General features: G+C 40.1%; 1 protein-coding gene across 1 annotated transcript; it reads left to right on the top strand.

Moving 5' to 3' along the window:
• The first annotated feature begins 450 nt into the window (after positions 1-450).
• LOC120805330 (gamma-crystallin M3-like) lies at positions 451-1,559 on the top strand. The gene is made up of 3 exons (XM_040155481.1): positions 451-519; positions 903-1,145; positions 1,281-1,559. Exons 1-3 carry the CDS (start codon positions 487-489, stop codon positions 1,557-1,559), a joined length of 555 nt encoding a protein of 184 aa, XP_040011415.1. The 5' UTR covers positions 451-486.
• The last annotated feature ends 12,943 nt before the right edge of the window (positions 1,560-14,502 follow it).

Here is a 14,502-nt window from a genome sequence, read left to right as displayed (position 1 = left end):
AGGTGTTTTCGTGAAACCTACACAGATGAAGAGAGAGTGCTTAAAAATGTTTTCCTCATGCACTACAACGAGCTCAAATCAGTGACACTACAAAATGACACACCAGATGTCAGGAACAACAACAACAAAAAAAAAAAAAACAGAAAAATGCTGTTGCTGAGAAAAAAGTGTATGTCAAACTGAAAAAACAATGTCAAGGTGTGACCGCATATTGTTAACCCTTTCACCCTTTATGTCACCCCAGTGTTGTACGAGAAATGGCCCCTGAAAAGATTTCTGAGCCCACTGGCCCCTGGAAATGTGGACAATCCCTTCATATTCTGTGCATTTCTATGGCGTCGTTGCTGGCTCAGGGGGTTTAGACAAAGGGCCAGTCAGTGGGGCAGGTATAAAAGAAAAAGGGTTAAACTAGGCAGGGAACAGTTTGGTGCAAGCGCAAGAACAGCAGCAGCAGCAGCAGCGGCGGCGGCAGGGCCCACTGACAAAATGACTTCCACTGGAATAAACATGATGAGCAGGGTAAGTGAGTGAATATTTGACCTGAAGCAGACTCCAAATTAAGTATAACGTTGTTCCAAATCTGTGAAAATAGGCAACTGTTTGCTAAGAAGTTCGATAACATGTCAGTGTTTTGTCTACAGCTTCTTTCCACTGCCTCATGTGGCAGAAAAAGTCAGTTATTGCAGGTTTAAAGATGCACTTGAAGTAAACTCAAGAGTGAAATCCAAGCTTTCTTCTGAACAACTCTATATCCAAAGAAAGCTGGAGTCGCCAAGATGGGATTTTTCTCACATTTTCCCTAAAAAAAGTAATAGTGCAGGTTTAAACTTGAACACATGACACCTGTGCTTCTCATATACTTCACATACGCATACCAAAGCCTTTCCCTCTCCCCCCTTCAGATCATCTTCTTCGAGGACAGGAACTTCCAGGGTCGTTCCTACGAGTGCATGAGTGACTGCCCCGACATGTCCTCCTTCCTGAGCAAGTGTCAGTCCTGCAGGGTGGAGAGAGGCTGTTTTATGGTGTACGACCGCACTAACTACATGGGCAACCAGTTCTTCCTGAGGGGGGGCGAGTACGCCGACCACCTGAGCGTCCTGGGCTTGAGCGACTGCATTAGGTCCTGCCGCATGATCCCAATGGTAAGATCTCACACCGGGAATAGATTTACTGTAGATGACATCTCTGGACGGCTTGAAATACCATTATTTTTTACAGCAAGCCTTATAAAGCTTGAATATGAAAAGAGTTAAACTCACTCCTCCTCTGCACCACAGCACAGGGGACCCTTCAGGATGAGGATCTACGAGAAGGAGAACTTCGGAGGTCAGATGAATGAGCTGACAGAGGACTGTGACAACATCACGGACCGTCTACGCATGTCCAACTGCCAGTCCTGCAACGTGATGGAGGGCCACTGGCTGATGTACGAGCAGCCCCAATTCAGAGGCAAGATGATGTACATGAGGCCCGGCGAGCACAGGACCTTCCTTAACTTGGGCGGGAGCATCATCAGGTTCATGAGCATGAGGCGCATCACCGACACCTGCTATTAGACTCTCTTTGCACTGAATAAAGTTTTCATAACCTGAACTGCTGGTCTTTCCTCGCATTCAAACAATTCAGAGTGGGTCAGTGTAAACTTCTAGCTCAAAGGTAACTCACAGGGGGAATAGTTGTAGATAGACATCAGTTGGTTTTTCATCTTCATTCATTTATTCGCTTTTCAATTTCCATACCCACATTTTCTCAACAATCAACGACTTTACGATCTCAGGCCTGCGGCCGTGAGACCTAATTTTAACAGACAAATTATACCGCTCTGCTTTTATATGTACAGTATGTCAGTGACAGGGTGTTTTCATGAGCAAGCGCAGAGTGTATACAGTAGCCTACAATAACTATAGTTACTTGAATAGAGCATTTTAGAATAATAGATAAAGAGTGCACGTGTAATTCCATATGATTTGGCGTGAGTTTGTCTTCTTCACAGCTCATAAGGGTTGAATGGCAGGGATAGGGTTAGGTGTTTTCTGTAGAAGATTTTCCAAGTAGAATGAACAATTACGTTGAAAAAAAAATGCAATAACCCCAAAGCTAAATGCCAGTTAGCCTCTACCAGAAGGAATACACTAAATTCAAGGTTCATCTGCCCCTACCACTAAAAATAGGCTGGACATCAGGTAAATAAAAGGATCAACAGGAAGAATTAAGCACAAGAAGTGTTGCATTAAAGGTGCCCTGTAAAATGCACTCTGCATATCCCTGAGGTCTAACAACCTTTTTGAATGAAATGATTGCCTGATAATACAAAAAAAATTGAAACGTGCATTGTTTACATCCATGTTATCTAGCTAGCAGTCTTCTTCTTCCCACCACTTTGCTGGTGCATTTTTCTGGTGCATTACTGCCACCTGCAGATCAGTGTGAAACCGCTGGCAGGAATGTGTATCGCATCACCTACGAGCATGTGTGTGCACGTGAGTCCTCATGTGCGAGCAAAAACAAAACAGTGACGAACTCGATAAAACATTCATTTTCATTTTATGGGTCCCCACATTTTTTGTGTACTTGAGTAAATGTACTTAGTTACTTTCCACCACTGGGCAGAGCACACAGTGAACATTCAGTAAGAAGAACTCTACAGTTCATTTAAAGGGTTAAGATTTCCATGTGCTCTATGCAATGGGTCTTTTCACAATCCGTGAAGCCTCTTGATTTGCATCTGAGAACTCGTGACACATACAGCTCAAACTGCCGCCCAATTGTTATAAATAACACTTCCATCCGCTGAAATTGTTGCACTGAGCTTGGAGGAAGTTTAGTCTAAATCTGAGTGGAAAATTAAACCGTTGTGTCTAGAGTCTTGCATAGTAAACTTGGACAACGCCATATAAATACTGGAATAGCTGAGATTCTCTGATTATATTAACACTGCTCCAATTTGGCTGCAGACTCGCTCAGAGGTGGCATGAGATGTAAATATTTATATTGTCTCGGGATCATGTGGGTTAGTTTCTGCTCCACTGTGTTGTTCCTTCAGTCCTGTTGTCATCATGGAGCACAATGACAGAGCAGTCACACAGGTAAGCACACAACCTGGATCTGGTTCACTGAAATGACATATTATATGTACATGGTAACAATATGCAAATGAGAAAACATGTAAGGGTAAGATTTGTGTTTTTTCCACCATTTTGGCGCAGACTGAAATATCTCAGCAAATATAGGATGGATTACCATGAAATTTTGTGCAGACATTCAAGGTGCCCAGAGGTTGTATCTTACTGACTGGTGATCCCATGACTTCACCATAATCATCATTTTTAGTTTTTTAGTTAAACATTTCAACAACTATTGGATGGATTTAAAAATCAAAGAAAACGGCAAGAAACTTTTTTATCAATTTAAATGCCTTAATTATCATGGCATGATCGTGGTTAAACTAAAAACAAACTCACATGCATTTCGGATGGATTGTCATGAAATTTAGTAAAAATATCCATGGTGCCCAGCGGAGAAATCCTAATGGTTCTGGTAATCCCTCAACTTTTTACATAATGCCAACAGGAGATAAAAATTTTCACCTGTTCAGTGAAATATCTCACCACTTACTGGTTGCATTGCCACAAAAGGTTTTACAGACATCAGCGGATGAATCGTAATGACTTTGGTCAGTTGATCCCCTGACTTTGCCTCTAGTGAAGCTACATTTGTGTTTTTGAGTGAAACGTCTCAACAACTATTTTGATGGATTGCCTAGAAATTTGGTACAAACACTCATGTCAGCCACGGTGTGAATTGTAATAACTTTGCACGATTCCCTGACTTTTCATCTAGCACCATCATCAGGTCAACACTTCAAGGTGTCCAACACTTTGGATCATGACCAAATCTGCTCTCTCATTATTCTTTCATTCATGGCTGCCTCTTTTCCACATTCACCAACTCAGTCATTCCAGATCCTGCCACTCCGATCTGAACTGAAGAAATCCCAGCCCTTCCCACCGTTCCCAGTCACCTGACTCCCCACACCCACCTACTCACATGTTCCCCATTCCCTGATTAGTCCCCTCAGTATTTATAGCAGGGCCACTTTCACTCATTCCCAGCCAGATTGTCTATTTTGCTGTACCTGTGTAGTTTTTCCAGCATTTTCCCCCTGCCTGATAACCCACCTTTTTATGATTCCCAGCCAATCTTTTGCCGTGCCCTTTTTGATCTGTTAACCTGTGAAGTCTGCCAATTGCCAATCGAGGCCTCACTATGGACACCCCCCTCCCCCCTGGCTTGTGTCTGCAAACTTTAAGTAAAGATGAATTTTTATCCAAGTCTGAGTCCTGCCTGTTTTAAGGAGCTATCAAGGCAAAGACATTCATTCCCATCACCCTCAACTGTACTTTGTGTTTAGTGCATGTTAGCTTGCTATGTACACTCAGTTGTCAGTTTAGTAGGAACACCTAGCTAAAACTAATGCAGTCCAATACAACAGTCCATCAATAAATCAACCCCTTCATGAAGGTGATAATGTTCAGTTTGTGTTGAAACTGTGTTAAAGACCATTTTGCCATCTGCAGTTTGTGGTGCTGTTGAATTGCATTGCGTTATGTTGACAGGTGTTTCTGTTATACATCTATTTATATTCCATTCAAACCAATGAGGGTGAGCTAAATAACAGACACACCTAATTGTATCATGCAATGCAGTTCAACAGCACCGCAAACCACATTTTCCAAAGTGATCAAGGTGTTGAATCAACACCTCTTTAACACAGTTTCAACAAAAACTGAACATTATAACCTTCATTACAGAGGATTTATTGCAGGACTGTTTTAGTATTAGACTGCATTAGTTTTAGCTAGGTGTATCAATACAAAACTGCCAACTGAGTGTATTATTCTCTTATACTCCAACAAGATAAATACATATACACGTAGATTTTTTGTTATATGCCTCAGAGGAGCATATTAAAGCATATTAATGTCTCTCTATCATTCTTTCTCACTCTTTCTCTCTCTTTCCTGTCTCTTCTTCCTCCAGAGAACGGCCAATCCAGCGAGCGAGCGGGGAATTGATGCCCTGATATGAGATTCAGCCTAATGAGGATCAGAAACATCTTAATAAAGACCCATAATCCACCACTTAATCCCTCATTACAGAATCATCTACATTCCCTGTTCCTGCTCAATACCGCCGCAGTGATGGCACATTCAGGTCCATTGTTCTCCCTCGCCTCATCTCTCACCGAGGGCTACCTCTCCCTTTGTCTCTCGTCGGTGTCAGTTATATTTGATCCGCTCTCATTAGACTTTCAGACGAGATGAGCAGAAGGGCCTGAAAATAGTGCTTTTGTGAGCACTTCTATGCTATCTCCTGTCTGAAATGGAAAGTGAGACATATGCTTAATGAGGAAGAGATGGACTGGGACCTGCCGTCCGACAGAGAGATAGGGCGTGTATTGTGTGGGGAAAGTGCCATGACCGATACTGTTAAAGGACACACTTTTTAGGCAACATCTGTGTCAGTGATTATGATTCTGAGAGAATGAAAATTGCTCTGAAGTGGGACAGATGGATTAGAGTTTAATGCTGCGCCCTGGAGAGGTTCTGAGTCTATGTTGTAGTTTAATGTGGCATTAACACAAAAGTTTTACCCAAGTTTAAAAAGTATTTTCAAGTATATGTTCTTAAAGTATTCTTAGTGCATAGAGTATATCCTTGATGGTCCAGGGATTAATCTTCCAACCTTCTCTTCATAAAGTTATTTCTCTACCTTTTGAACCACCACCACAATATTGTGCTTCACAGTTATCACCAGTGGTGGAATAAGGTTTCAGTTCCTTTAGTAAAAGTATGTAAGTATTATCAGGAAAATGTACTTAAAGTATAAAATGTAAAAGTACTCAATGCAGAGAAATGGCCCCTGTGAGTGTTATACTGTCATATACTGTTAAATTATTATTACTCACGCATTAATATTTAGTGCATTCATTTGATATTTAACTCTTGTAGTTGGTTGAGCTGGAACTAGTTTTTAATTATTTTTATAGAGCTGCAGGTAATGATTATTTTCATTATGGATTAATGGATCATTTACATTGATGGATGTAAATAAGCAGTCGCTGACTAAATTTCTTTAGTTTTCTCTGTTGCCAAACATGGTTTCTAGCTGGGAGCAGGTGTTGGTGATGGTTGCTTGCCAAGAGCTTAGTTGTGTTTACCATACAAGAGGTTATAATACGCCCTCTGAGCAGCGCTACTTCCTCAGGGCAGACTGGAAGCTACAGTGACTCACCATTGGAAGGTGATGAGCCTGGCCACGGATAGCTGGTTAGCATGCTAACTTCAGTAGAGGAAAAAGAGGTGATAGAAATAGAGGCAAAACAACAGTCTGCCAAATGAGTAAATTTAAATTCATCGACTCGGGGAGGGCAGGCTTCATCTTTGGCAAAGTGGTGGCAATTCTTTCCGTTCCATATAGTCAGAGTCAACTTTTGTCTTTCTGTAAGTTTAATTCATGATCTGCAGATGGTCTCAAGCATACAGAGATCAGAGGTCACGCAGCAATGGCCAGTGTATGGCAATGGGCAAAGAGCACAAAACTTAGCATTTATACCCTTTAGTGAGTACAGAAGGGAGGGGTTGCTCTGTAACTGTTCAAAAAGATAAGACACACACATAGGAACTGTTCCATAATTAGTCGGTGCAGCTGCAGAGCCGAAGGATGTCTGCCTTGCATCGTTTTATCCCTGAAGGTCAACAGAACAGTGAGCAATTAGTGCATTCGATAGATATAACTACAGCATAAATAGTAAAAAGGGAATTGTATTGAAATTTTCCTTTACAGTATATTCTTCTTACTTTTGTTCATCTATAAATATTTTTCATTTTTATACAGTCAACACTATTACTGACGTCTTATTACTGTCAGTTCAGCTCACCTGCAAAGCATCCACCCCACACTAAACACCCATATCCGCCCACATTATTTGTTTTAACCATAAGACCCACGTTTTAATGCTTTTTGTTCATCATCTGTGATATGAAAACATCAGATTTCCACACAGCCGGACGAGGTAAATCATCATTCAGTTATAAAATCCTAGCGCGCCGCGGAGCACCTCTCCTGCTGGACAGCCCTGTCAGCTGAACACTCAGTCACGCTGGACGGCAGTAGAGGAGCCAGTTGTACCCGTGTCTGGTTCAAAAGTAGTTGACCCGACTTCATTGGGTATGTGCAACTGCATTACACTACCCCTTCGCTTCCATCACCCATCCTTACCTCCTCAGTTAGTTTTGTGGTTAGTTCATCTTGCTTGTTTACAGCCTGCAATGCTGTTGCTCCTGCATTGCTCTGAGGACAATGACACAGCTAAGAAAAAAAAAAATGCAGTGATTCACTTGACAAAATGCAAGTTGACTCAGGAACTTTTTAACTGATGACTTGAGTAATCAACTTTTAGGGGGTAGACCTAGCAGACACCAAAGTATAATTCAGTCTCCCATATAAAACACTCCACATACAGCTTGATTAAGCCATAATTTCCGATCATTTTAATGTTGAATTGAATTACTCCCTGTGCAGGCAAAGTGTTGCTCATCCTGCGGATCACACTGAGAATCAGTTGCGCAGTCAGGCCCGAGGAGCTGTCAGTTGCTTTCAGGTAACCATTGTGGTTCACTTAAATCCCTCCAGCTCTCACCAAGCCCTCCAGAAAATAGCTGTTAAACGGACACTCCATGTCCAAAGCCAAGAAAAGCTGAAGTAGACATCTAGCAAACAAGAAACAAGAGACCCTAGAGTTGGCGAACTAAACTGCCATTGAGCTAGAGTCTTTCATTCCCTGTAAGGATTTTAAAAGTTTATCATCTGATGTCTCGTATGACGTGTTTTATTATACATTTTTTGTCGCTTAATTGTTGATCATCTGCTTTATGTGTGTTGTTCTTGTACGCACGATGAGTCTTGTTCTCTTTTTTAAAAAGAGATTCGATGAGGCTACCAGATTACATGAAATATTGGTCTTAGCTAAAAGATAAGCTAAACAAAAGACCTGTCAGTTTGACTGTTACCAAAATAAATGAACAAACCTGTTAAGAATATATTTGCCCATGATCCCTTCGTTACATGAGCTTCTACGTTGTGTTCTTCTATATCCATCAGTAAGTCAGCATGCAGAACTGAGACCCATGGAGGGGAATAGTTAGTATTCAAAATGCCAAGTAAATTTAGCCTCATCCGCAACAACGGCATTCATGCAGACAGACACTCTCAAATGTAGACTAACGAAGGAGGTTAATATAGAATTATGTGTCGAGAGAGGAGGAGAAATCTCTTTTCCTTTAGGTGAAGCCGTGAGATGATCCTCGTGAGGGTTGGATAATTAGCTCCATGAAGGTGTAGCGAAGGCTGATTCTTAACCCACACTACCCCTCCTTCTTCATTACGCTGTGTACTGAGGTGAGTAGGAGGTGGAGGGGATAAAACAAAACAAATAAAACTCATTAGAGGTGCCCGTGTGGCTACAAATCCCCCTCTGCAGTACGCTTACACACCACAGACATCATTAGCTCCGGTCAAAGGAGCCATCATTATTCTCCCTGCATATGAACACAGATCAAAGCCTACTATAGCTCATTGTCTTTTAACCCGAGGCAGGATTCTCAAAATCAGAGCTCCCTTTTTGGCAGCTTTCCATTTTTCCTCCCTGATCTCAGCCTGTGGAGACCCAGAAAATAGCTCTACACAGCAAGAGCAAATCTTGAGATGAAAAAACCCTAAATGATTTCTCCAATGATGCACCCGTGGCCTTTTTCTTGTTGTGCAGAATTGAGTTAATTTTTGATTCTGCAAAAATAGATAAGGGTTATTTTGCTGTAAAAGAAGTTTGCTAAATCCTAAAGGAAAGTTGTTTTCACATACAATGACAACTTCAGCATCAAGCATCAAGAGGCCTGATTCTTCCCACATTTTTTAACGACACCAGCAGTGTGGCTCTAGAGGTGGCAATGTCTGGTAAAAAAAAAAAAGAGGTGTTAAATGTCTTAAAAACTACTGGAAGGGTTCCCATGAAATTTGGTTCAGAGATTCTAATGATAAATCCTAATGACTTTGGTGATCCCCAGACTCTTCCTCTAGAACAGCCACCAGGGTCACATTTGGGGTTTTGAGTGAAATGTCTCAACAGCTATTGGATGGATTACTGTGAAGTTTGGAATACATTCATGTCCTCCTCAGAATCAGTCAAAATTTTCTGTTGTCTAATTTGGTCCGAAAGATGATGAACTAAGGTAAACATGGTAAACATTGTACCTGATCAGTGTTGCCAATCTTTGCAATCTTAAATAAATAACTTGATATTAACATAATATTCTCCCTCAGGACAGATTGCTAACTTTGGTAATCCTCCGAATTTTCATCTAGTGCCATCACGGGGTATAAATTTCAATTTGCGGAGGTTTATGACCAAATACACGCAAAACTAACGTCATTCCCATCAACTGTTTGTGCATGCTAAAATGTGATGGTGACCGTGGTAAACGTTATACCTGCTAAACACCAGCGCGCTAGCATTGTCACTGTGAGCATGTTAGCATGTGTACATTTGCATTTAGCTCAACGCATCACTGTGCCTGAGTACAGCATCACGTCCGCTAGCAGGGCTGTAGATTCTGCTCTTCCAAGTCTCGTTTGTCAGTCACATGTTGTAAGTTGAAACTGTGTTTACGTTACTGCATTTTATATCAGCGACGCCGACCTTAATTCAGCCAAATCAAAACCTAAACATGAAACTTGAAATCTTGAACTTAGTTTTTTATTTTTTTAATTTATTGCTTCTGTTACTTCACGGACCTGTCGTCAACATAAAACACTCAAATAGTTTGGACCTCGTTCTCCTCTAAACGGCTGGACTGGATAAACATTTACCAACAGTTAATCAGTTTAACGAGTGAAACGGTGACTCACAGAGGCTGAATCCTCCTCAGAGTTGATGTTTTGCTCCAAAAGGCGGGATTTAATCCACACCAATCTCCTGCCTCATTTCACACACATTTGCCTCATTGACCCTCTGGGTCCCATCCCTTCGACCCCACTGATCTTACATGTCTAATAAGGGCAGTGTAATTTTTCTCCTCAGGTATTATGGGCTCAACATGCCCTGACAACTTGATCTCATCTGTGTAAAAAGCTCCATTTACATCCCATGTTTCCCTCCCGCTCACACATGCTGATTTTTTGCTCATTTATTTATTTATTTATTTTTACCTGTTTACAATGAGCAAAAACAGAGGCAGGTGCGTGGGCTTTGTCCTCAGGGCATCTCAAAGCTGTGATGACTGTAACTGCTGCTATCAGACTGAGTGAGAGCATGTGCCAACAAACACTGGTCACACATGATAGCATCTCCAACAGACAGTAGGCACATGTTACAGGCCCCCAGGCAGTGGAGCACAAGGCTGAATGAATGACTGTAGCAAGCCATAACCACATAAAGCACGCACACACAAAAACACATACGGATTAGTACGGACAAGATTAGTACGGACAAGTATAAATAAAGGGGAGAATACTAAGGTGGCTCCCTTTGTTATGAGTAAGAAATTATGTCTGCATTTACTTATTATACAGTTTACTAAGTACACAAACAGATGAGAGTTGGCAGGAGTCAAGTAATTTGATTCTTTACTTATTTAAAAGGTAGCGGTGCCTGCTATTTGAAAATTGTCCACTACAAGAAAACGTTTTGTATTCAAAATTTTTTAAGACAAAGTACAGAATTCGGTGACTAACTGCAAAGTGTACTCAAGTTTTAAAAGTACGCATCATGCAGAATGGCCTCTTTCAGAGTGTTGAATGATTATATTATAACATTAGGTAACTGTGAATGACGAAATAACATGTATGCAGAAATTTTATGATGTAGCTGGTCCAGGTGGAGCTTGCTTTAACTACTTTATGTGCTAGTGAGAAATTTAATCTATAACACTGTAGTTTGACAAACAAATCTTTACTTAAGGTTCACTTATTACAGTAGCGTTTTTGTAGAGAATGCTCAGGCAAATGCTGTAATAATTTTGTTAATTAATCCTTAAATTGATCATTTTGAATTAAAGGTAAATTTAGACAACACCTGCTAATAATTGTAATGTGATGAGATGTAATGGTCATAGACGCTTTATGGCGAATAATATTTTAATTTTTGTGTACTTTCAACCTCAGCTTGAAGTTTAACTTTATTGTCCACGAGGGGACTTTTTTTTGGTCTTGCAGCCGTGTAAAACACAGAACACACACTGAGCTGAACATAAGACTCCGAAAAAGTAATAAAATACATGAAACACGTGTAAATAATATATTAAAACCAACAAGGCAAGCTCTCAAGCTTTTGATCTGGGGACAAAAAAAAAAATTCACAATTCCTCAGAATTTAAATTTTACATCATACTTCAAATATCTTGTTTTGTCCAAACAACACTCCATAACCCAAATAAATTCACTTGACTATCATATGAGACAAAGAAAAGCAGCAAACGCTCAAATTTAAGACGCTGAAACTGGAGAACGTTTGCTTGAAAGGTGACATCAATGATTATTCCATCATCAAAACAGTTGCCAGTTCATTTTTTTGATCGACAAATGAATAATTTAACTAATTGTTTCAGCTCTAGAATAAATGTACTGGCATTAAAAGTACAATATTTACTTTTTTCTCTGAATAAGATATTTTTGTCTGAATCACAGTGGAGTAGAAGTCAGTCGATCACTGTGGTCCAGAGTGAAATATCTCATCAACTAGAAACTAAATATCTATGAAGTTTTATACAAAATTCATGGTCCCCAGAGGATCCTCATAACTTTGGCGGTCCTCTGACCTTTCCACCTCCAGTAGGTTGACATATAGTGCATTTGGCATTTAGTGAATTATTTTGACAACTATTGAATGGGTTGCCATGAAACTTGGTACACATATCTTATGGTGCTGCGATACCAAATATAAGCATGCTAACTGATAAATCTAACACTGACATTTCATAACATAAAATTTAATGGCATAATTTTCACTTTTAGCACGAGCATTAGCTTTCTAACTTTAGCATTTAGCTCAAAGCAACCCCTGTGTCTACTGTAGCAATACTGCCCACTGTGGTCTCACAGAGCTGCTAGCGTCGCTGTAGGCTCCTGTATTCATATATCTGTTTTTATTTCAACAATCTATTTTACCCTGAAAAATCTAGGCAGTGTTGTTTTATTCATTACTAAGTTAAGCATGAAGGCTGCAAACCTATATCTGATAAAGTACATAAATATAGAAAATAAAATTATAGCACATTAGCATTTTAGCATTTATACGAGTAGGTCTATGTGAGAAGTAAATCTTTAAATCTTTGAATCTTTGAGTCTTGAATCTTGAAATACTAACTTCACTGACTAAAAGCTAGGAAGTGAAGCTTGTGTTTCAAATATTTTGTCACATTATCAAGTTAGTCTACTTGATAATAGTATAACACGAACCATTTTCTGGCTTTTCTCAAAATGTTTTTTGTACTGTTACGGTCTTTAAATGTGCTTTCACTGACTCTTTTTTTTTGGACAATTGTGGACATTATTTTTGCACTGTTAATTGTTTCTCTATCAGTGAACTTTATTAGCTTTTGTCCTAGACCTTTAAGCGTTCACTCTGCTTTCTCCAAATGAAGAACTGAAGTGGATGAGGGAACTCTTTATGACTTGGGAGCCTCCTTCATTGGATTAACCTCTGACCTTTGTCACATTAGCCACTTTTAGCGAGTTGAGAAGGTAAACACATAGAACACCAGTAATTGAGTTCAGTTGCTGATAAAGTGTCTCTGCTTTTAAGCCATTTATCCACAGTGGAACCAGGAAATTTATTTTGTTTTCCATGAATACTTCATCTTTCCCACAATAGTCAGCTCAAATTAAAGTGTTTTACTATCTTGATGTTCCCTTTGAGAATCTCAAAAACCGCTGAAGTTGCCTTTTAGTAAAACATTTAGAAATGGTAGGCGTCTGACTGTGGTCAGACTTTTAACTCCATGTGAAAAGATCTGCCTTAACCAATAAATCTACAGCCGAGCTCTACGTCTAAGGCTGCTTATTCGACCTGGGGCGGTTGTGGTGTGAAGACACTGATAGGGCTCTTATGACCCGCAGTTACCTCCGACCTCTGGCCTGAGATGAGGCCCTTTAATATAACCTCAGCGGATCAGTTCCATATGCTGATTTAGAGAGGAGAGCCTGGCAGAGGCCACTTTAAAGTCATTTAATTATAACTCACCCTCTGTCTGGATCAGTGGAACATACCAAACCTTATGAGCATGATGATGATCAAAGGAGTTATTAACTTTACTGTAATTTATAGAGTTCTTGTGAAATTTGGTAATAAGGTCTTTTTTTTCTTTGAAGCTTGGTTAAGGACTGAGAGCCTCTTTCATTCAGTTTTAAAACACAGTAATCATGTGGGAAGAAAAGGTTCATACTGTGTCTTTTTTAATACTGCGAATGTTAGGATGTAAATTTTATAACTTATAGCTCACTGACAACAGATACAGCTCAACCAGCTGAAGATCAGCCGTTTTGCAGTCAGGGTTTGTGTCGTCTTGTCGTCCACTTTATCTCTGCCCGCAGCAATATACTGTCAGATTATCAGTGTCTGTGGAGCCCGTGGCATGGGCCATGTTGTTGACACAGCTGCAGTCTGGGTGTAAACTAATGTGTTCAGGATGCACCTCGGCGCTGCTTGCCAGCCCAGCAGCTTGACGAAAATACACAGACTGGAAAGACTGTCTCCCACCCATTATGTGAAAGCAGTCTGGGAAATGTTTTTTACTAACTTTCTTTGACCTGAAAAGGAAAATGTCAGAGACATTATGATGGGTAAAAAGGACATTCTGTTTGACCTCAAACATTGTTCAGAAGATCTGAAAAACAGCTTTTGAACCATATAGTTTTCAACAGCATATTGATGCAGATGGCATTTACTCAATTACCATACAGAAATGCAGTTTTGAGGTACTTGTACTTTACTCGAGTATTTCCATTTTATGCTGCTTTTTCACTTCTACTCCGCTACATTTGAGACGGAAATATTGCATTTTTTAATTCACTACATTTAACTGACGGCCACGGGTACTAGTTACTTTTGAGATTAAGATTTTACATTGACAAACATTGTACAAAATGCAGTGTTTCGGTAAAGATTAAACCGGTGGTTCCCAACATTTTTGGCTTGCGACCTCTTCTAGAAAAGTAGAGTCTGGTTGGGGGCCCTTTGTCATGTTTCAGATGTCTATGAGTTGTCAGCAGTTCAACTAAAGAGCCATTTCCCCTCTGGACCCTCAAGGAGGTAAACAGTTGTCACAAAAAACATGTCACAAAAAAATCAAAAAGTCCAAAAAGTGAATACAAATTTGTGTAGCTGAACTTTTTTTTTCTTCTTTCCTCTCCCATTGTTCATCTCATGAACCCACAGATTTACCT

The sequence above is a fragment of the Xiphias gladius genome, chromosome 19 (genome assembly GCF_016859285.1).
Source record: "Xiphias gladius isolate SHS-SW01 ecotype Sanya breed wild chromosome 19, ASM1685928v1, whole genome shotgun sequence".
Taxonomy (NCBI): domain Eukaryota; kingdom Metazoa; phylum Chordata; class Actinopteri; order Istiophoriformes; family Xiphiidae; genus Xiphias; species Xiphias gladius.
Note: the sequence above shows the minus strand (reverse complement) of the source record. Positions and strands in the feature narration are given on the sequence as shown.

Coding starts and splice junctions, on each gene's coding strand:
- LOC120805330 (XM_040155481.1), top strand. CDS start 487: ATGACTTCCACTGGAATAAACATGATGAGCAGG. Junction 520..902: donor GAATAAACATGATGAGCAGG/GTAAGTGAGTGA, acceptor TCCCCCCTTCAG/ATCATCTTCTTCGAGGACAG. Junction 1,146..1,280: donor CCTGCCGCATGATCCCAATG/GTAAGATCTCAC, acceptor TCTGCACCACAG/CACAGGGGACCCTTCAGGAT.